The following is a 24004-nucleotide window of genomic DNA, read 5'->3' on the forward strand; positions in this document are numbered from 1 at the left end:
AGCAAACAGGAAGCAATTTGTAAAGATAGGAGAATACATACCTGAGAGTTTAAATATCACGTGTGGTGTACCTCAGGGGTCAACATTGGGACCAAAACTGTTCAATTTGTATATCAACGACATTTGTGAAGTGACAAAGGACTTAAAGTTGGTATTATTTGCGGATGATACCAATGCCTTTTGTTCTGGGGACACAAGAACTAATTAAAAAGGTCAAGGACGAAATGGTCATATTAAAGTCATGGTTTGATAAAAACAGATTATGCTTGAACTTAAGTAAAACTAAAATGATGCTATTTGGAAATAGCAGAAAGGATACGTACGATCAAATACAAATGGACGGAGTGGATATTGAAAGAGTGAAAGACAATAAATTTCTGGAAATCATAATAGACGAAAAAATGAGTTGGAAATCTCATAACAAAAATATACAACAAAAGGTGGCGAGAAATACTTCAATATTGAATAAAGCAAAATTTGTTTTTGATCAAAAATTACTCTACACTCTTTACTGTTCTTTGGTATTACCATATCTAATTTATTGTGTGGAGATATGGGGGAATAATTATAAAAGATTCAAGATTAAAGAGTTTTATTGTCATATGCAAAACAGCAATCTTCACTCACTCAATGTACTGCAAAAAAGATGGGTGTTGATAATTCATAATGCCGCGTATAGAGAACATACAAACCCTTTATTTTTAAAATCACAGATATTAAAATTTGCTGATTTAGTAAATTTTCAAACTGCTAAAATAATCCATAAAGTTAACAATAACTTGTTACCCAAAAACATCACACAGTATTTCTCTCTTAGAAAGGAGAAATATGATCTTAGAGGAAAATTAAACTTAAAACATTTATATTCGAGAACAACGTTGAAAACCCGCAGCAGTTCAGTATGTGGAATTAAATTATGGAACGGATTGAGTAAGGAACTCAAACAATGTACCGAGATGAGCAAATTCAAAAAACAATACAAGCAGTTCATACTTATAGTTTATACTTATTGCGCTGTCTTCATTGTTTTTATTTTTTATTATTGATTTATTATTACACTGATTATTATATGGAAAAATATTACATGGAATACAGGAAGTGAATAAAATGTGCTGCACAAGATGTGGAATGGATGGAGGGGTAGGATTAAATAAGCTTTGCATCTTCCTACTCCTTTTGGACATGTGGAACTGTGAAATGACTCATGAGATGTATTCCATTGTAACCTTCATGCATGTTCAAATAAAATTAAACCAAACCAAACCAAACCAATCATGGTGTAGAAATAACAGAGTACCTCGTCTTTGATGCGCTACGTCGGAGTTCCTCTAAGCATTCACAATAAAAATAAACAAATATCCAGTTTCCACATCTTATCCTGGCCATCCTGTTTTTGGTTTTCATTGGGCCATTAAATTGACCGGCATTAAGGCACTCAGGTGGCGTAATCCCTGAGAGGCTTCCGTGAGTTGTATGTATGTATGTACTTTATTTATCCCACAGCGGGGAAATTTACTTTTTTGAACTAGTGTTGCCAAAAAGCTAAAGAAAAATCAAAACATGCACAGATCATCCTCTGACGCTTGCCTAGTTGGGGACATCATTCACAATGGCGGCTCAAATTCCGAAGTCCTTGTGACTTCAGAGGGCACATTTTTCCTGAAAATATTGGTCACATTCCAAAATTTAACAAGCATTTGACCCCTGCATTTTGACCTCATTGGTATCAAAAATGAAGTGCTGGACCATATCAGTAGATTGGATATCAATAAGAAAGCCAATATCTGGCATCTCTAGTATCATGTCTGTGACAAAGAATGTTTGAGAACCCCAATGTTTGACTAAACCCACCAAATGCAAAACAGCAATTGGAGATAGCACAAGAGCAGTGTGGAAGGTTGACAAAAAAGGATGCTGACATGAGGCACTAAAAGTGAGTGACGAGCCAGACGGGTGGCAGTGTGGGACTCGGCCGTGCTTAGGCAGAGTGGCACTGCTCTAACAGCCATTAGCACAGACAACAACACCTGGAACAACGAGTTTGTCACATGCATTGACATATATAGTAACGAGGATCCCCTGAATATAGACGAATGCAGTTTCTCAATGATGGCAAGCAACTTTGGTAAAACTCTTTAAAAAAAACTTGTTGGGAGTTCGGTCCAATTCAACTCTCATGTGTATTTTAGTGTTTAGTGCTATGAAAAGAATCGCTTACAGTTACAACGCCTCCGTCGTCATCCTTCAGCAGGTCCAGGCAATATCCACACAGCCAGACTGCATGTTCCTATTAAGACGTGACAAAAAAAGACTGCATCTTATGAGAATCTTACTTTTTAATATGTGGACTAACACACCATAATGCACAGAAATAGGCTTCCACTATTCAGTATACCGAGTGGCTCTCAAAGTGTGTGTGTGTGTGTGTGTGTGTGGGGGGGGGGGGGCACAAATCAACAGTGCAATCATCTGATTTACCTGAATGACAGGTGAGGTCACAGCTGAAAGGTTGATGATCAACCCAAGCAGAGGATAAAGAATCTCCTTATAGCTGCAAGCCATGCATTGCTTCTGCAAGTCAAGGACAGTCCACACAGACGTTCATTCATACTGTACACAGCCAGCAAAAAGAAGAGCACAGGATATCAAAATAAAATATAACACTTAGGATCAGAAACTTTCCAGGGAATTACCAGGAATAAACCGGAAATGTGCTAAATGGAACTTAAATGAAGATTTTCTGTCCGATCAATGTTCATATTTTCTGTTGTTGATTGAAGAAGAATTAAAGTTCTATTTGCAAATAAACCAAGATTTAACAAAAAAATAATTCTTTGGGTAGAACGTGACAAATGTTGATCAATACCAAACTTTGAACGGAAGAATTTTCTTTTAAAAGGGAAAAAATAATAATAATACTGAAAATCTTAGCTCTCAAATTATACTTTATATTTGATACAGAGCAGAGAATGGATATATAAGATCAAAATTATGTGCAATTTACTGTGAATCCAAGCTCCAATATATACTTTATATTAATTAGAAAGTAGTGTCGACGTTATCATATAAACACTACATTGATGTTTTTGTAGAAATTTCTTTAGTGGATCTGACTTCTATGGGGCATGACTACATCAGCCCCTGGTTTGTCATTCACACAACCTAATGGGTGGAGCTAAAACATGACATTTTTTTTTCATTGGCCTTTCGGGCAGTTTTGCTGGAGACCTACAAACTGCATGGCAACATGTGGCCACAACCGTGTGACGTGACAAGGACAAATGCAAGCAAGTCAGCGAGTATTGTACACAGCTATCATCTTTTTTCACATGTAAAGATATAACATAAATTGTGATAAGTCACAAAACATTTATGTTTGTTCTTTGGTGTCTATGGGAATTTGGGAACATTAACAAAGGGAAATGAATTGGAATTTAACCTTTTAAAATGTAATTTACATTGCCCCAGTATGATAGATATGTACATTTTCACATCTACAGGAATGATCAAAGCGTCCCGTTTATTAGGATACCAATGTCTTCCATGTAGACCTTTTAGATGCAGGAAAAACGATCTAAGACGGCTATAACCTAGCCCGTGGTCTATTAAAAAAGCATGTTTCCATTTTCCTTGGTACATAGCCGATTGAAATGCTGGGCCACTACCGAGCTCATTCATGATGATATAACTCAATGGAATCTAAAATAAAAGACGATGTAGTATCTGATTGCTTACAAAACCAAATGTTCCCCAGGATTGGGTCTCGACCTCATGTATTGCAGCCATCAACCAGTTCTGAAAACTGGTCCATCATTTTGAGACAACACTAAATTAGGGGCCATAAAACACCACACACACACATATACTGTATATATAGGTTAACGCATGGCACATGAACTCCAAAAGAAGCCGAGAGGCTCTCCTGGAGAGATGTATTAGTGGACAGCCTAATACCGCTCATATAGGGTCTATGTTTTGATGGTGGACTGGTGCCATGGCATCAATAAGTTCCTTCGACTTACGATCACATGCCTTTACATGGACGGGAAGGCACCCACAAAAGGTTTATGTAACTGAGCTGACCTCATGAGGGCTACAGTATATAGCTGGATGTTGAGCTGCAATAGGACAGAAGCGCTACCAATTGACCTGACCTTCTTACGGTTTCGGTCAAACAGTTACTAATACTTGCTGGCTGTTAAATAAAGTTGTCATTGTTCAATACCGTACTTTCTTCATAGGTACACTTCAAAATAACAAAAGTGTGTAGCAGTTAGTCGTATGTAGTACTGAAATGATACTAACAATGGCATGCAGGAAGGCCGTCCAACACTCTGCATCATGAGCAAGAGCGTGACGGATGACGTCGTCTCCAATCAGATTGCCAATAGCTGATATCAGTGTGGGCAGAACATGTCGATTGGACTCGCTGATTTTGCTCTGAAAAGTCAACAATGAACACAATACACGTACACAATCGCAGAACTGTGTCCAAATCGGCATTTGTGATCGTCTTACTATTATTGCTGTAAATTGCACAACGACCGAGTCCTTCAGCGCATTCCTTAGCTGGCGGCAGAATCTGCAACACACGATAACATACAAGTAAGAAAAGATGCTTTGCTTGTTGCTACATGCGGTGTGTTCCTGAACATGGACATGTGTTTGAGTTTGGCTGAGCATGCACATAACTTTAAACTCCTGATCAAAATGTCAAGACCAATTTTGCAACTTTGGAGGAGATTGAAGTAGGGCTTCAAAATGCAAAAAGAAGAGATGCAAGTGGGATGAAAAAAAATTGTATGCAATTTATTGCAAACAAGCATTAAAGTGAAATAGGTTGTTCATCATCTGATCAAACGTTTAAGAAAATAGCTAAAAAAAAAAACAAAATCCCTAAGGTAGAAATAAAATGTTAAAAAAAGGACTCAGCAATGAGAAGCTGTACCATTCTTGTTAATCACTTCAAAAACTGGTTTGGTCATGCTTGATGCCAGTGTTTCCAGGAAGCTAGCGTGAATGTTGCTTCAGGTCGTGAAGATGGCTTCACAGAGGGCATTTACTGTCTGAAACTGATGTCCATTTTCCAAAACAGTGAAGTTATTCCTCTGGAAGAAGTCTTTTTTTGTCAGGCAGGCATTATGAACTGCAGCATTGTTCTGTTGAAAAACCCAGTCATTATCACACAGACAAGGGCCTTCAGTCACGAGGGATGCCCGCTGTATCATTTTCACATATCCACCTGCCGTTTGACGCCCCTGCACAACCTAAAGCTCCATTGTTCCATTGAAGGAAAAAGCAGCCCGGATCATGATTCCCCCCCCCCCCCCCCCCCCCAACTGGTCTTAAAATTTTGATGAGGAGTCTATTGCTACTGCTGCTGCCACATTGAGCGCTCACGAGACAACTAATGTAACCTTTTCAGAAGCATAAATACAGTAAGCGCAACAAGGTTTTACTCCCCCGATTATAAGAAAAGTCAAACCAATTAGGAAACCTTTTCCCCAATTCTCGAATAAGTGGTTGCCTCTGATGATTAGACATGACACCCTCCCATTAATCAAAGGATGAAGAAGTTTAATGTGAATATTGGTGAACATTCACTCACCAGATACTTCATTAGGCTTACCTTAACAATGTAATGTAAATTTAAGGCAGGCCTGGAGAAGACTTCCTTGAGAAAAATCAAGGGAAATATATTTTTCACACATGCTAAGCATAACATATTGATTTTTAGCTGCAACATCGAGAGAGTTAACTGTCTGTGGCGTACAGAAAACAACACAAAATATGCACCATAAACTCAGTTGTTCAAGAAGTATGGGTGGCCCAGCAGTATTATGTTCTCTGAGACGAGGTTCTCTGTTCCACACTTTGAAACACCTAATCTAATGAGATTTAATGTAAGAACTATGTTAAAAATACAAAGACAATAATGCTCTATTGGTTTTAACAATATTTTACTGATTTATTTTTAATATTTTTCTCTAAAAAAACACTATCTTTGGAAAGGCACATCTTTTCGTCAATAGATTTTACACGTGTAAACTAATGTTGTGGCTCATAAGTGTACATGTATACAATAGTTATCTTTTAATTAGGGGTGCACTATATACGGAATTAAGACGTCATACCAATAAATCCGATAACATTAAAAATAGCTCCGATAACTAAAAAAAAAACTCTCAAATGAGGCGAGATTACCCGTACCGTGCTGTGTGTTAGTACGCAAAAGTCAGCAAATCAAGCGCTCCTTTTCTGTGACATGCTGCAGCTCTTCCCCACCTCCCCTGAGCTAACTGGTATTGATGTGCAATAACACTAATTTTGTATCCAATCCGATACTGAGTAAAATTCAGGCTGGTATCGGCACTACCGATCCGATATAATGTGTCTGAATTTTAAAAAGTAGTGCATTTCATATCATAGCATAAAAAATGGAAGACATTTAATACATTTATTAATTAAATAAATTAATTATTTAATAATTTAAGTAACTTATTTATTTTAATAGTGGGTGATAGTGGGTGATTTACAATAATGCCAAGCTAATATACAAAAACAGAAAAAAGGGGGGACAGAATCATATAAAATATGTGAAAATGGTATTTTAAACAATAAAAAAAATAAGTAAAATAATGAAACCATTAAAATAAATGATTAATTGTCCAGAACTACTGTAAGATTGAAAACTTTATCCACAATTCACACAAGGCTCCGTTTACAGTATGATTAGTCATCCTTTCAACAGACAAACGTTGCAGACAAACATTACCTCAAATGACTGACGTTTCGAAAGTATCAATATTTTGATTTGAGAATCAATTTTAGAGCATGAAGAGCTCGTATCGGAAGTATCAATATTTTAGTGTTGATCTGCACATCACTACTTACTAGTAAACAATAATGGCATCGATCGTGTGGGACTACTAGACTACTAGACTAGACATTCTGCGTACCAAATGCTCTGCCATCATTCCACGAAAAAAACATCGACCTTCAACACATTATCAGCCACTTGAAACCCCAGCATCGCTACAACGGTATTTTAAACCCTACGAAGACGCCTGCGCTGCTAAAAAAAGTGGCTACAAAGCCAGCTTTTGAAAAGAGCAAAAAGTTTGCCAGAGGCGTTTGCCCAAGGGCTGAAGTGATCTGTGATTTCATTGTGAATACGATGGCAGGGGACGACCAGCCCTTTACCATTGTTGAAGATACCAGCTTTTGACGGCCCGTACACCACTGACTTACAGCAGGGATGTTCCAACTTTTTCCACCTGGGGCCACATACTGAAAAGTGAAAGGATGAGGGGGGCACTTTTACATTTTTCAAACCAACCCATATCGATTTTTAAAGAAAGAACAGAAAAAAACAGCCTGCATATCATTTGTGTGTTTTCGGTGACTTTTAATATTAACTTTTTCCTCCTTTCTTTTTTTTTTCTTTACATATATTTAAACTTTCTTCTTATACTTTTTTGTAATACTGCAAATGCAATTTTTTCCTCATATTATGACATTATTCTCCTAATATTTTGTCTTGTCTTGTAAAGTTACTACTGTTTTTTTTCCATTTTTGCTGTTGATTTTTGTAGTTTTGTTGTTTAATTGTATTTTTAGAATGTGCAGAGGGCCAATAAAAAAACAGCCACGGGCCGTAAATGGGCTCCTTTGTTTGTCTGAAAAAAATAAATGTCCATTTCTACAAACAGAACTGTTCTTGATTTTTTTTTACCGCTATATTTTGTTTAATGTAGTGATGTCATATTTGGTTAGGAAAATCTGCAGGTATAGTTTGTCTAATCCACCTTTGTGTCTCTTACTTCTAGGTGTGCACAAATTACAGTTAAATCTAAATTTAAAAAATAGCAGTAAATAAGTTATCGGTTATGGATGGCTATCGGTTTCGAGAAGCAGAAAGTTATCAGTATCGGTGATATATTGTGTTTCCCTAATTTTTATATTACGATATTGTTTAATATTTTCACTTACTCTTAAATAGAATGTGATGAAAGGCAAAAACAGGATGAGTGACATTGACTGAATTTGATATAACTCTCTCTGAGCAACAGAAGAGGGTGAAATTGATCACCCCATTTCAGTGCCTGACACGTCGACTTATTTCCCGCTGTGTTCAAGAGCCCCAGTTGTCCTTTCACGTCTGTTTTCACGAGGCCTCGGAAAGAGGAACAGCTTGAAACCGGCCTTTTACTTTCAAGAGAGATTAACACTTGGGCAGTGCATTGATTTATTATAGATGCTACCTTTTCCATTTCTCTGAGATCCTTTCCTTGACAGAGCTGGATTCTAAAGTGCTTTTAATACAGCTATGAAACACGGAGGTATAATAGGCTGGCCTCTGGGTCAGAGTCCCAATTTTTAGGACAGTGCATTTCCTCGTTCAGAAAAAAAATAAGTATTATGTAGGATGTGAGCAGAGTAGTGTTTGTAGTTGGGCAGTCATACTTCTTATCTGTCACCAAGTTCTGCAAAATGAGAAGTCTGTCCCATTGCTGCTCTGGCTCGGAGATGCCAGCCATGAGGCTCCTCGTTAACCTTTAGATCCAGATTAAGAGTGGAGGGAGAGAAAGGCCAGATGGGAACAAAAGTAAAAACAAAGGAGGACAGAAAAAGGAACAATGATAAAGCATTTGGGCAAATGACACCTTATTAACTTGAAATTGCAGTCCCCCAGAAACTGCATGTGAAATACCAAAGATAAAAATAAAGTGAGGATTATAACTCAGGTTAATACATCACAGCGTGCCATAGCAATCCCCAGATATCATGCTATAGGTGTAAAGGAGTATTGGGCTGATATTAAAGTAATAACTGGAGGTGATGCTATCACATCTTTGTTTTTTTTTCAGTAAAATATTTTTTTCTAAACCCTACAGTGGTGTGAAAAAGTGTGAAAATGCAATTTTTAAATGAAACTTTTTACTGTTAGGGGAGAAAAAAAATCCAAACCTACATGGCCCTGTGTGAAAGGAATTTTGGCCCACTCATCGTTGCAGAATTGCTGTATTTCAGCCACATTGAAAGGTTTTCCAGCATGGATCATCAGGCCACAGCATCTCAATAGGATTCAGGTCAGGACTTTGACAAGGCCACTCCAAAGTCTTAATTTGGTTTTTTTTTCAGCCATTCAGAGGTGGACTTGCTGGTGTGTTCTGGATCATTATCCTGCTGCAGAACCCGAGTTTGTTTCAGCTTGAGGTCACGAACAGATGGCTGGACATTCTCCTTCAGGATTTTTTGGTAGATAGCAGACAGAGTTCATGGTTCCATTTATCACAGCAAGTCTTCCAGGTCCTGAAGCAGTAAAACAGCCCCAGGCCATCACACTACCACCACCATATTTTACTGTTGGTATGATGTTCTTTTTCTGAAATGCAGCGTTACTTTTACACCAGATGTAATGGGACACAACACCTTCCAAACATCTTGGGGATCATCAAGATGTTTTCTGGCAAAACTGAGACCAGCCTTAATGTTCTTTTTATTCAGCAGCGGTTTTCATTTTGGAACTCTGACCTTAACTGAAGTGTGGTCTGCATTTCTTAGGTTAGGGGTAGAGTTCGGGGGCAAGGGATGTTGTTGTGGGACTTTTTGTGACCTCTTGGATCAGTTGTTGCACTCTTGGGGTAATTTTGGGTGGCCGGCCACTCCTGGAAAGTTTCGCCACTGTTCCATGTTTTTGCCATTTATGGATAATGGCTCTCACTGTGGTTCGCTGGAGTCCCAAAGCTTTAAAAATGGTTTTATAATGTTTTCCGGACTGAGAGATCTCAATTAATCTAAGTTATATTTTAACTGGTGGGCAATCACTTTTTCACAGAGGGCCATGTAGGTTTGGATGTTTTTTCTCCTTTAATAATAAAATGTTTCATTTAAAAGCTGTTCAGTTGTGTTGTCATTGACTAATATTAAATTTGTTTGATGATCCGAAACATTTAAGCGTGACAAACATGCAAAACAATAAGAAATCAGGAAGGGTGCAAACACTTTTTCACACCAATGGATTTTGTTCTTTTAGTTTGAAAACATTAATAGTGCTACTACGAGCATGATAAAACGGGCCTTCAACAATCACAATATGAAGACTATCATCAAAACCAACACCCACAGTTAATATTCTAAACCCAAGTCATTAAATCTAACAATGGAAAAATGAAGCTCCACAAACAATTGTTTCTTAATTGTCTCAAAATCCAATTTGTCTGTGTTGCATTACATTAGTGACGACAGGAAACAAATGCAACAATATCAAAAAGCTATATTCAAACTCGACATGCAGTATCTGACAAAACCAAAACCATTTTATTACCCTTTATCTTCTCAAGAAACAATACTATAGAAATGAAAGTCGGATATACCGTATACGCTTGGATAGCAGTATAGATTTACGATTGCTGTTGAAATAGCTGGCAACGCAAGTGAGTACCAAGATAATTTTGTCTTGCCTACAGTCAAGCATGATAGTGGTAGTGTCATGAATCTGGGACTGCATGAGTACTGCTAGTACTGGGGAGCTGCGGTTGTATTGTGACATTAGACTGTACATTGACTACTTTAAGTTATATCCAAGTTTCAACAGTATTGTGGTGATACACCACGATAAAAATGGTTGATGAAATGTGAAGACTGAACAGCATCATTTGCATCCGACAACAAAAAAATGTCTTACAGGGGAACATCCAAGTTGTCAATGAGTAGACGTCTGCCATAGTCCGTCTGCGAGTACAAATGGCACAAGTCCAAGCATTCCTTCCGTATTGCGGCGTGATCGGATGAGACCAAGGGAACAAGAAACTCTTTGAACGCTGGACGTGTCATCAACATCTTCTGGTTTTCCTCTAAAAACCACAGAAAGAGATGCAACCAGTAAGAATGACAGAACACAGAGCCACGCTATACTATTAGTCAGGGGTGTCCAAACTTTTTCCAGCAAAGGCCACATTCTGAAAAATGAAAGGATGCAAGGGCCACTTTGATGTTTTGCAAAGCAAAAATTATCCAGGGTGTCCCAAAAAAATTTATACACCCTTGAGCAGCTGATAACTCAATTGTTAGTTATTTTTCTTTGCAGATTAAACCCGGTGAATGGAATGATGGCAGCCAGACTAAACTTTGAAGAAAAAATCGTGAAAGCACACAAACACCGAGGGTAAGGTTTTGTGATGTGTGCGATTTCATTGCTTCGCGTTCAGCAGTGTCTGGACCACAGCGGACTTCAGTTTGAGAACAGGCGGTGACAAAACAATAAAATGATGCTTGTAAATTCTATTACATTTTGAAAATGTGACAAATTACAATACACACCTAGTTTACAATTATTTAATGTATGTATACGGTTTTTTTGGGACACCCTGTATTATATTTCAAGAAAAAACTGCATCTGAGCTTTGTGACATTGGTGAAAAAGCCTATTATTAGTATGAACTTAGTTCTTTGCTCATTTTTTTCCTCATTTTTTGCTGTTTCTTTTTTTTTAATTTTCCAAATATTTAAAATATTTATTTTTTTCGTAACATGACTTTATTCCCGTATTTTGACTTTAGTCCCATAATATTTTAAGTTTACCCCCAACCTATTTTTTTCAAAAATTACAACTTTATTTTGTTTCTCATAATATTATGACTTCAGAATTATTTTTTTTTCTCGTGAAATTGCAATCTTTTTTTCTTGTTAGAATAAGACTTATTTTTCTCTTCACAGTTTGACTTTATTCCCGTATAATTACAGCTGTTTTTGTCAATTCTGTCGTTTTTTTTTTAAACTATTTAAATTTGTAAATTTTCGTCCTGTAACATTATAACTTTGCTGTCATAATATTTGGACTTTATTCTCAAAACATAATTTTTTCCGCAACCTAATTTTCCAAACATGACAACTCTTTGTTTTTCATAGTATTACGACTTCAAAAAAATATAACGTCTTTAACTATTACAACTTACAACTATGCTACCAAAATGATGTTATTTTTCTCAAGTTTTTCTTGTTAGATTACAACTTTACAACATTTTTACTATATTCTGGTCATATTACTGCTGATTTTTCCATTTGAGCTGTATTTAAAAAAAAATGTTAATATAGTTTTCTCATTCTATTATGTTTTTAGAATGTACTGCAGGCCAATAAAAAAACAGCGCTTGGCTACAAATGGCCCCCGGGCCGCACTTTGGACACCCCTCCTGTAAGTGCTACTGTATACTTGCTATACTTGCTACTAGTACTTGCTATAAATGCAAGTGAAAATGGTAGAAAAACTTGAATTGCATTAGCAACCATTAGCATTTAAATGTAACTTTGTTTTCCTTTAAGGACAGCAGCAAAGTCCTGCAAGGGCAAAATACAAAACACAGCGTGTACAGTATGTACTGTAATTGTACATTAATTACATTATCGACATACCATTTCCGCTGCAAATGATTCCCCATACTTTAAGAACAGATACACACAAGTCCTGGCTGCACAGGTCCTTTGTTTCCTGCAACAGGCAACTGTGGATGGAAAATAAAAATACTGTTGTTTTCTGATTCAAACCAAATGATTAAAACCTCCAAAGTATGACACAAAGCAGTGACTAAGTGTCTCCGCATTGTTTCTAATGAGATCCAACACAAATGCTGTAGTCCACGTTCTGCCTTTACAACTGTACAGCTTGTAATTGGTTGGGGCCCTCTTGAAACTGCTTCAGTTGTTCTTATGCTGACACTTTTGGGGTCTTCAATATGCCTAAAAACACCCATTTTTGCAAGCATGTGTATCCTGGTGAAAATGTCCATATTTTAAGGGTCCCGATCACAAACCTCCAGACCTCACTCAGTATTATTTCTACTGTATTATAGTAGATCCCCGCTTTTTCTGGTACTCAGGCCACCCGCGAATAGCAAATATACGTGAGTAATTGAAATGCCTGGAAAAATGTCAATTTTGGACACTGCTGCTGTTTTGGGGTGCCCCGGTACACTGCCCCAGCTCGTTCCTCCCCCTCCAAACCTTCGATTTTGGATCAACTTTTAATATAAAAGTGACTGTTGTAATTATTAGATTAGGTTCAGTTCCAGAACCCTCCCAGTCGCTCAATTGCCATTGTTTGCTCGCAAGGAAGCTAACAAGCTGAATGCATAGACCCACAATTAAGATAAAGCACTAATTAATATACAGTATAGAAAACAACTGTCTTGTGAGCATAATAAATTAATCACTGTCATGTTCTGCTGCTCTGCTGCCCTCTGTCTGCCATGTGTTGCAGCACACCACCAAGCCTACCGGGAGGAGCTAATTAACACACCTGTGGACAATTACCTGCCTTCTTAAGCTGCTGCCTGACCTGCATTCAGTGCCAGCTTGTTACCTGTTGGCCGTCTGTGACCTGCTCCTCCCAGCAGCTCATGTTACTCAGTGTTTTCTGCTTTCTGGTCATTTTTTGCCTTAAGTCTGTGAGTACCGTACTTACTTCGTTGCTTGGCTTCTTCCAGCAGCAGTTATTTATGCAGTGTTTTGTGTTTTACCTTATCTGCTAGTTTTTGTCAGCAGCTTCTTCCATCCATCCATTTTCTATTCAGCTTCTCCTCATTAGGGTCGCGGGGGCATGCTGGAGCCTATCCCAGCTGATTTCGGGCGACAGGCGGGGTACACCTTTGACTGGTAGCCAGCCAATCGCAGGGCACATATAGACAAACAACCATTCACACTCACATTCATACTTATGGACAATTTAGAGTCTCCGATTAACCTAACCTTTTTGGATGTGGGAGGAAACCGGAGTACCCGCACGGGGAGAACATGCAAACGCCACACATCGAATTGAACCCAAGTTTTCCCGATCTCCAGGCTGTGACTGTGGCCAACATGCTAACCACTAGACCACCGTGCGGCGTCAGCAACTCCTTGAGTTGGTATTTTTGTAGTTTTCTTCCTGCTATTTTTTCCGTGTATAGCAGCGTCCTTAGTTCCAGTTTTATTTTTTCCGGGTGAATTTGTGTTGTACTTTGTATTTATTTTGTCATTATTGTATTTTTCGACTTTTGTGGACACGTTACGTAATAAATTTTTGTTACACGGACTGCCTAGCCTCTGCGTTTGGGATCCAGTTTTTCGGCCTACGGCCGCTCGTAACAGTCATGATAAATGAAAATGAACATGATCATTTTGCCGGTCTCCATATATTGCCATGTGCATGCGTGTCGATTTTCCTTTTCTCTCACCTCCAAACAGGGTTTACTCTGTGCATTGGTTCAGCACCAAAATGCTTCATATAGCAACGCTTCACATTATTATTTTATTACTCGTTATTGGAAAAGAGTAACAGAGTTACTTCCAACACCATTTACAATAACATAGTAACTTGTGTTCACCTTGCTGCACGTTTTGAGGCTGAATGATAAGCTGACTGTCGAAGCGAGTGCTGGTTTTTAGCTGCCATCTTGCACTACTGTCACATCGTTACGTCGTACATGTATGCTGTACTGCACTTTTCTATCACATATGTATAAATGACTATGAACTGAAAAAAACAATCTGAGCAAAAATCCATGAATGTTGAATCCCGACTCCGCGGGGATCTACTGTAAATCTATTTTTACCAATCCCTAGCTGACCCTCCGTGTTCACACTTTTATAATGTCAGCGCTAACAAAGATTGAGGATGTGAGAAGTTAATAATAATCTTATTGATGTGGCAGCCAACGTCTGCTTTTTCTCAAACCCCCCCCAAAAAAACTCTGGTCCTTTACTTAGTATCTACTGATCATAATCTTGTCCTCTTTGTCACACAACAAGAGCAGAGTCAAGCCGGGGAGAACACTCACTATTTTGGGCCATCATTGTCTACGACTGTGCCTATCTTCAGCTCCATCTGTCAGAGCTCCACTGAGAGCTGACAGCCACCTACCCCTCTGATCTGCTTACCTCCTCACGGTGCCATTGCTGTCGATGGCGTTGAAGCCATTGTGCAGCCTGAAAAGCGTCTGGCCAGTGCCTGTTTGGGTGAAAGCATTGAACAGCATGAAACAACAGAGGGAGATATTTCACTATACGGACGCGTCCTTGTTTTGGGGCACGGCTCTCGCTTCTAAGTTGACCTATATGTTTACAGCGAAGGATGAGCGAGAGAAGAGAGGACCGATTCCTCCTAAACAATTAGATACATTACACAGAAGGCTGAAACAAGAAGTGCGTCAGTGTTTTTAATGGTGTAATGTCAACCCTGCTGAGATGCGTTCAGTGGTGAGTTATATAAGTCTTGCCCTTTTCTACTGAATGGCACTGTGAGACAGGTATTACATCACTCAGCAGTCATCTAAACGAAGAAAGAGAGAGGCTGGATAAGAAATGTTAGCCGGTGCAAAGGGAAATGTACTGCAAATACAGTGGTGATGATAGAAAATACAGTATAATCTATTATCCTTGGCAGTGTGCTCATCTGTACCTACTATACTATGTACTATGTGTGTCACATATTACCATTAAGCTGAAATAAAACTAAAAATCAAATATACCCATAAGAGGAAAGGACCGTGATGGATTACGTGCAAACTGTGATGTGTAAAAGAGTTAAGCAGACTTTCAAAGTCAATTGTTGGGTCACACCAAGGGTGGTGGCAGGGAGGGGGGCAGCTTGATGAGGAGAAACTACAGCCTGAAGGTTCGTGAAATGGCTTCTTTTAATAGACGAGAGTCAGTTTTTAGGCTGATGACAAACCACTTTTTGTTTGGTTTAACATGGTGTTGCAGGAGCTTGTAGTGCACTGCATCACACTGAAAGCCTGAACTTTATTTAGCTTGGAGAGGGCTAAAATATTATGGATAATGTACTGCCATTGTACACCACAGCCAGTGCAAACTTTGGACCTAGAAGCAACAGCTTGGTTTTCATATGCCCCGTTTTTTGTATGATTCAGGTTTTGACAAAAATGATTGCTAAAAATGTCACTGCCTCAGTTATCGTACAGACAAATAGTGCACCTAACAAACTCGTCAGCGGGATTGAGTGCCCAAACAAAGCATCCAAGCATTGGTGACGGAATAAATAATATAGTCTGTAAATGCATATAAATGACTGAATTTAGCAGCAAGATCATCCACCACATTCCTGTTTTCAGTCACTTTGAGAATCACGTCTTCAGTGAAGGTCAAAGTAATCTTAAATGCTCATTTATCCCTTTTAATTCATCATTCATATGTATTTTTATGCATTTCCAATTGTTTTCTGTATGTAAAACTATAATTGGGAAAACTATAAAAAGAAAATGTGTTTTGTGGTAATGTTTTGGGCTTTCTGGAAAGGATTAACTGGATTAAAATGTTTTCTCTAGAGAAAAATGTATTCGGTTAACGTCCGTTTCGGTTAGAGTCGAACCTTCTGGAACAAATTAATGACACTAACCAAGGTTCCTCTGTACTATCGTTTTTGTTTTGTTTTGTTCTACTTCTTTTTGGTGACGTGAGAACTTTAAAGGTAACAGAGTAGAATGAAACAGCACCCGCGTGGCTCTTCCGTTCCCTCCCCCCTTACTTCCCAATCACCGTGTTCAGCAATGTTTTCAATAAAGGTAAAAGTTCAATGTACATTTATACATTTCATTCCACATTTATATGAATTTCGTTTTATTTAATGCATGTAAAACTATAAGTACTATACCTATTTCAAACCAGTAAATACCCTGAGATAAAAATTAGTGCATCCTAAAGACAAGGCTCCAAACCAAAAACAGAGCAATGTGGTCTATTCCATCCACTGTAAAGATGAGGAATGCAAAGAGCACTACATTGGGGAAACTAAGCAAATGCTCCAAAAAAGGCTTTATCAACACCGCAGGGACAATTCTAGTGGTCCTCAATCAGCAGTACATCTACACCTTAAAGCAACCAATCACTCTTTTGAGGACAGCGGGGTAAAGATTTTGGCCAAAGAAAACAGATGGTTTGAAAGAGGAGTAAAGGAAGCTATTTTTGTCAAACAACAGCACCCATCATTGAATCGGAATGGTGGTTTGAGGTTTAATTTGGACCCTGTGTTCAGCAGGTTACTGAGACCAAAACCCACAGCTCTTAGTCTTGCAAACGAGGTGAAGCCAGGGCCGAGCCAGAACAATAGATGCTAACGAGCCAGTATCAGAGTCGTTCATACCCAACTCAGGGAGCGACACTTCCCTTTTATTGGAGGTGCTAATGGCAGGAGAGGATTAGACCACTACTCCGCCCAGGCTTAGTGTAAGGAACCAATAGGAGGAGGGTGTTGGCACACCAATTCCGCCCACTCTTACTGTATTTAAGGCCTAGGCTACCAGCACTTATTAGTTCGCTGACGAAGCTCTTCGGATGAGGAGCAAAACGTCCGACACCTTCTCCACAGAAGTACAGATGACGTCTCAAGAAGCCTTTCCCTCTATAAGTACTATAGTCTATAAAATGTGTTTTGTGTATTTTTGGGTGTCTGGAACGGATGAAATGGATTTACATTATGATTTATGAGATAAATTGATTTGGTTTTCGTCTTACCTTTGGGAACAGATCAATGATGAAAACTGAGGTTCCACTGTATTATAATTATAGTAGCCTGAAGCCTTAAGATATGTCTTATTTCACTAAACAAAAAAGAGATCCTCCTATCCCCTTGAATTAAAAAATATATTGTCAATCATAGAAATGTAATCAAATGCACATCCCTACTCATGTGCTCATTTAACCACATTTTACATGTCTTCCACAACCATACACCCCATCATGTTGCATTATGGAGCTTCTCCACTATGGAAACTATTTGGACAGAAGCTGGCTGTTGTTGCCCTGAATCACATATGAGCAGCAATAATGGCCGCCAAGGTCCCCTGTCTATCTCCGGGACCTCAGGCTCGGTTGTCATAAAATTAAAGAGTGACAGACAGGTACTACCATTCATTCTCGCCTCCTAAGAGTGACAGGTTGTGTGCGGGGATGTCATTCAGGTGATGTCATAGACACCTGCTATCACAGATGTTTCATTAAACTGCTGCTAGGGTGGCTTTGCGAAATGTTTAATACTGTCACCTATCCTCTCATAATAACACGCCTGTTTACCTTCTCATCAAAAGCGTCAAATGTTGCTTCCTCTGCACTTATATTTGATTTTTCGCCAATGTGTCCAATTCCGCCAACTGATGTGATAATTGTACAAAGTGCAGGTTAATCAGATGCCCAGCAATATTTCAACTGCCTTTTTAATGAGACTACCAAATACAAATCAAATAAAATTGAACATGTTTGTTCCTCACTTGTTTTATTATTCTTGTTATAATTATGTTTGGTCCTTGTATTACATAATCCATCTGCAGTTAAGCCACAAATGATTCATAACCATAGACAAATTTGAGTTCAAATAAATGACCAAATGGGTATCTTCTAACCATAAATGACACAAAAGTGGCAAAAGAGTATTAAATGTTGTTTACATTTTGAAAATGATTATTAGTATCGCTATCAATTTTGAGCAAATACAATATTATGCACCATTATAAAGGATCCGAGTAACTAACTATTACTGCTATTAAGGACGTTCCCTGCACTGTGCTTATAAAAATAGGTGAATCATTCAAGTTTCTGTAGTGTAATAATATAATTACCACTTCACGGAGCACAGCTTTGTAAAAAAGTAGGCTTCGCTACACATCTTAAAAATAAAGCCTGGAGCTCTGAAGCTATCCATCAGTCAGCCACAGATGCGGGAGCTGTAGGTGTTATCATTAAAGGTTTTCTTCAGCAAATATGCTAACCCAGCATTATGTTGCTGTTAAAATGTGAGTCTAATGTTAGCGCTATAGCTCACATAGTTATGCTAGTGTTTTCTGTCCTCCTGTGTCACTCCTTAATGTTACATTGTTGTATGTGATATATGGCATCTACTGTATTATGTTGGACAAGTGCAGAGTTATAGTGTGTATGTAAAAAGTGGATAAAGTGCACGATAGTAGAGCCGACTAAAAACACTTTTAAGCTGAGATTTTGGCCAACACAACTTCAATACTCTATTGTGGGACCTCTGAGACCTATTTATTGATGTTGAAAAATTGTCTAAAATGGGATCCTTTGGAAAGAATAGACAAAAAGAGATTAAGAACGGACAGCTTGTTGTTCACAGCAAACTCTCAATAGAACACTCACAGTCATTTACTGCTTGGCACAGAATCTCCAATATTCCGCAGTAGTAGAGCAGCATCTGCCCAGGCTTCGACAGCTTCTCCAGAAGTTGAGGGACCAGTTTGGCCTTCTCCACTCCATTGTCAAAGTCTTGTATCGCACTCATTTCTTGACTCTCCTTTCTCTCATCCAGCTCCGCCTTGGTTAGGTATTCTGTATTTGGAACACGATCATATCCTCCTGAGACGCTGCGTCCTTACCCAGGAACATCAGTGTACATTTGGGCTTACCTTGGAATTAGGCTCATCCATTACAGCCACAACAGTAAAAAAAATATTGTACATATGTTGTAAAAATAGTTTTTTTTATGATTGTCCCAGCTGTACTGTTGCTATTTCACTAAATGTTCTGCCTTTACAAAGTTCAGTTTTAATCTATAAGGGGAAGAGAAATAGGATCTCAGGGAAAAACTGAACTCAAAACACTATACGCGAGAACAACACTAAAAACCCACAGCATTTCAGCATGTGGAATTAAATTATGGAACGGATTGAGTAAGGAACCCAAACTATGCACCAAAATGTGTGCTTTCCCAGGCTGTGACAAGCTTGCTTGCTTCCAGGTTGCTCACAATCTCCTTCTGATGTCTAGTTTTTCCGGAAACGTCCGCCTTGAAAATAGATTTTTGAGAATGTCCGACGCCGAGTCAACTTCGCCTCCTCCTCCGTCAGCTAGTGTGAGCGTTATTGTGTGCAAATTGCGACAAACTATTCAACTTGTTAACCTCTCTGAAAATGTCAACCAAAACTGAGCCTTACTACTTCCACCAAGCGCAAAAAGCATTTCAAGATTTTTTTGTGGTTTTGTTATAATTGAGTTCGTAACCACAACAGTTTTGCATGAAACTTTGTGCATGGGTGGCACATGTGCCGAGTTACAACCCATTAGATTTGGTGCAAATCAAAATAGAAATGTGAATAAAGGTACCAATATTGTAAATGTAAGTGCTTGCATGCCAGTCTGTTTGCATTGGGGCCACTGTGTGTCAATTATTAACAACATTTGAATGCACTTTACTGCAGGACTAGAATGGAATTGTACATCTACCAAGTCCTGTGATACAGCTCTTTAAACTATGCAGGTGTACCTAATGAATAGACAGAGGTAGATGTCAACATCCATCTATCCATTTTCTATACCGCTTGTCCTCACTAGAGTCACGGGTATGCCAGAGACTATACCAGCTGTCTTCAGGCGAGAGTCGGGCTACACTCTGGACTGGTCGTACATGTCAAATATAGTGGGGATTTATTGATAATTTACCTTTTGCTAGGTTCTCCATCTGTGGTTCAAGTTTGGCCATCTTTTCAAAGCACGTTCTGCACTGCGAAAAAAAAAAAAGGATGTCACTCAGTCACTATATGGTGTGATTCACTGTCCTCTAATGTTCCCATGAAAATCAATTATTCTTTTTCAGTGTGCAGCTACGCTCACTGAATTATGATCTCACGATATACCACCATATCAAAACCTGTCATATTGCACACACGTGAAGTGCAGAAAAATGTACGAAATCCCCAAAACATGTTGTTTTTTTATAAACTGCAAATGTTTTCCTGTATGACTCATTCATCACCTCTCACATCCTCATAATATGAATTCAAACCAGCACTTCTGTTTGAACATGCTTCTCCAGTTACAGGAGTTCCTTCATAAATATGTTTCAAGTGGAGCTTCTTTCCACCCCCCCCAACCACCACCACCACCACCACCAATGACAAAGAAGATCCAGGGAGTTTTCACATGGGGAAAAACGACTTTGATGTGGATGCAGCTTACTGATAACCATGCTCAGCCTTAAAATCGTATGAACTTGTTTCTGTGTAGAAGCCATAGAAGTACTTGTATCATCATGAAAGTGAATGCGTAAAATAAAAAAAATTAAAAAACGTGATTAGATATAAATGAGCGGTAATCATACTTACGTCATTGTAGTTCTTCAGTGCAAGATGTGCTTTTCCCATGTGGAGGTAAGCCTTTGTGCATTTTTCGTTACACTAATAGAGAAAAAAGAAAATAACGAATACAAATTGCAACCATGATATCAAAGTGTCTCCTTTTAGCGCATTATATTATCAAAACTGTCTTTGCATAAGTTTCCCAGGGTTTCCAATACATTCATTTTAATCGTGGCAGGCAAATAAAAATTGGTTGGCACAGGTCTTGGTGCTGTCTTTTTTTTGTTTTAGATTTGGCACTCATTGTAATGTGAATGATTGATTGATTGATTGATTGATTGATTGGCTTGTCATTAAACCTCCGTCCAGTAGATAGCTTCGTAAGTCTGCCTTTTTATAAGCGCTTACTTGTGTACTGTGCAAAACGGACCGATGATCATAAAAAGCCCAACACACACCAGGTAGTTAACGCACAGCAACAATGAACTACCATTCTACTGTAAGTGGGTATCACTAACGCAAACATGTAACTTTAACTGTTATCTACAAAGTGCCCAGGAAAACAACATTAATGTGTTTTTTCATTGTTTCACAGTTGTTTTTTCTATTGTTTTTTCATAGTTTTTTTCACTTTTGTTGTAAAAGTCTGATCACCTTCTGGTGACCTTCATATATAATCCTCATCTTGACAGTCAAATTCATTAATTCACTCAGCAGAGCACAAAAATAGCTTTAATGCATTTGACTTGCTGCTCTCAACCTTGTGCTGCTGCCACAAAAAACACTGGCTTTTGCTCTCTATGGAAGGACGGTAGTGACTAGCAACGTCAAACTCACACACGCCCCCACCCCTTGGTGGGGCAAGAGTACTCCCAAGTACTCCCAAGTGCCGCCCGTATGACATTTCTCAGTATTTTATTGTCCAATTAGCAAGAAAAATGATGTCACTCTTGCATTAAAGATATTCATGGTGTATAATAAATATTCTGCAACATTATATTAGCGGCATGCTGACAAATACAAAACTGGCAGGCGCCATGATCCACCCATTGGCAGGACTTGTGCACTAAGCTAGGAGGAGACGTTGCGGCAGCCTACTTGTATTCTTAGATTTCTACCCTGTATTTTATCAGGACGTGCAAATTCTGCAATTCTGCCTTCCCCTGACCGCAGGTCACTGCTGCACGGAATGAAACCTGTTGCATTTTGTTTCTGTGAACATGTGTCAGACGGCAAGGCCTATTCCACTGAGTTTGGCGTCATGTCCTACTATGCCAATCAGGCGTTGACATCATGTGCCCCCCCGTAACCCACGCCACAATTAAACAGCTAAGCTGTGGGAAACACTGTTTACATGACGACAACCTATAAAACAGGATATACAGTTTCTGTATGTACGGTACGTACACTCTAAAGTGTCTAACCCTTCTACTCCAGAGTCCTGTTCTACAAAGCAAGTTTAAGCCAGGCCAAGCCAATCCCAAAATTTAAGATGTGGGATAAGGGGTACTAGTAAGCTGGATACCAACTTGATTAGCCAAGTCAGGATTTTGTAGCCTTGCTGAGGAGCTGACGGCAATAATGAAGTGCGACAAATGGAAGGTGTCTGACATTTCTTTTATTTACAGGAACAACAGAACAGATAATGGATATGTGAAATGAATACTTTGAAATGGAAACTATATTGCTTGTCCTTTTTATGGGCACTGTAAGTAGACCGTTTCAGTGTGTCTCATTATGAAGCTGGCGTACAGTAGATAAGCCAATCCCTCCAACAGGGGTGTCAAACTCAATCGCACAGGGGGCCAAAACTCAAAACAAACCTGCCAACCTTGGAAAAATTTACTACTCTAGTATTGTGAAGTGAACTCCACATAGCACTTGCTACTTGCTAGGAGGGGCAGCTGCAGGAGGCAATTATAAACAGAGCGCTCTGATTCGTCAAGAGCTTTTCACTCCACCTACGCACAGACTGCCATGGCAACTTCAAACTGAAAGCACAAATGCGTACCTAGAAAGCAATGACACGTGCAGGTGTAATTAAATGTCAAAATGTATGCAGAGTACAAAAAATGAGTATGTGTTGGCAGGTCTCCTCAAAGGCCACTTTAGGTTGCAGGACGAACAGGATCTACATTTCAATATTGTGTTAAAAATCAAAACAAAACAGTCATTTGTACTGGTTTGATATCTTGTAACTTCTTTCCCTCTGGAATTTTTTGTTTTGTATTTTCGGTCTGGCACTAATCTTAATTTTAGCTACACCAATCAACACATCAACAAAACATACGTACATTATCGCAATCTAATTTATCTTACTAATTATGTATTGTGTAAAACTAAGACAGGAACAACATCAAATTAAAAGCACAAAATGAATACAGATCCACCATCCACCAGTGCGAGCCTGGAGTTGGTTTTGTCAGAGTAGATTAGCCTATACGTCACCGTCTAATGTCGATGGAACCGAATATGAGAGGTGTAAGAAAAATGGGAAAAATACACTATAGCTAGTCTATCTGTGCAGCGTGGGAGAGAGTTAGATGGTGCTACTATTTACATTCAGTCTCGTCTTCAGTCATGCTAAGAAGCTACAGAGAATGCGTGACAATCATTTCACCGGTAGTCCAGGCTCTCGCGTTGTTTAAGAGACTTACTGTCAACCGGTTGCTAGTCTTGCGATACCCGGTGAATGTTTTTACAATCGATTAATCTAAGGATTTATGGCTGGTTCTTATCGATCGAGGAGGCTGCTACCGATGCAGCCGGATCTCTCGCTTCTCGCTTCTCTGTTTATCATTCACAATTCTACCATTTACATAAAATTTTATGTAGTCATTTACAAAATATTTACATTTTTGTAGGGTTTGGGGGGTTTTTTTAGCCTGAAAGTTTGTGGTTGGGGAGCCTTGCCTTACAGC

At 38.8% G+C, this 24004-nt stretch overlaps 1 protein-coding gene across 1 annotated transcript in view; it reads right to left on the minus strand.

Annotated features, from left to right (window-relative positions):
• ttc12 (tetratricopeptide repeat domain 12) overlaps nucleotides 1-24004 on the minus strand; it is a 34331-nt gene that overhangs the window by 7014 nt on the left and 3313 nt on the right. The window contains exons 7-17 of the mRNA XM_054794319.1: nucleotides 21111-21182; nucleotides 20449-20509; nucleotides 19150-19338; nucleotides 14920-14989; nucleotides 12418-12506; nucleotides 10691-10859; nucleotides 8467-8556; nucleotides 4519-4582; nucleotides 4306-4440; nucleotides 2479-2571; nucleotides 2219-2287 (exon numbers count right to left, since the gene is read on the minus strand). Coding sequence (XP_054650294.1) covers nucleotides 2219-2287; nucleotides 2479-2571; nucleotides 4306-4440; nucleotides 4519-4582; nucleotides 8467-8556; nucleotides 10691-10859; nucleotides 12418-12506; nucleotides 14920-14989; nucleotides 19150-19338; nucleotides 20449-20509; nucleotides 21111-21182 — 1101 coding nt within the window. The remainder of the gene's footprint in view (nucleotides 1-2218; nucleotides 2288-2478; nucleotides 2572-4305; nucleotides 4441-4518; nucleotides 4583-8466; nucleotides 8557-10690; nucleotides 10860-12417; nucleotides 12507-14919; nucleotides 14990-19149; nucleotides 19339-20448; nucleotides 20510-21110; nucleotides 21183-24004) is intronic.

Source organism: Dunckerocampus dactyliophorus, chromosome 12 (assembly GCF_027744805.1).
Source record: "Dunckerocampus dactyliophorus isolate RoL2022-P2 chromosome 12, RoL_Ddac_1.1, whole genome shotgun sequence".
NCBI lineage: Eukaryota > Metazoa > Chordata > Actinopteri > Syngnathiformes > Syngnathidae > Dunckerocampus > Dunckerocampus dactyliophorus.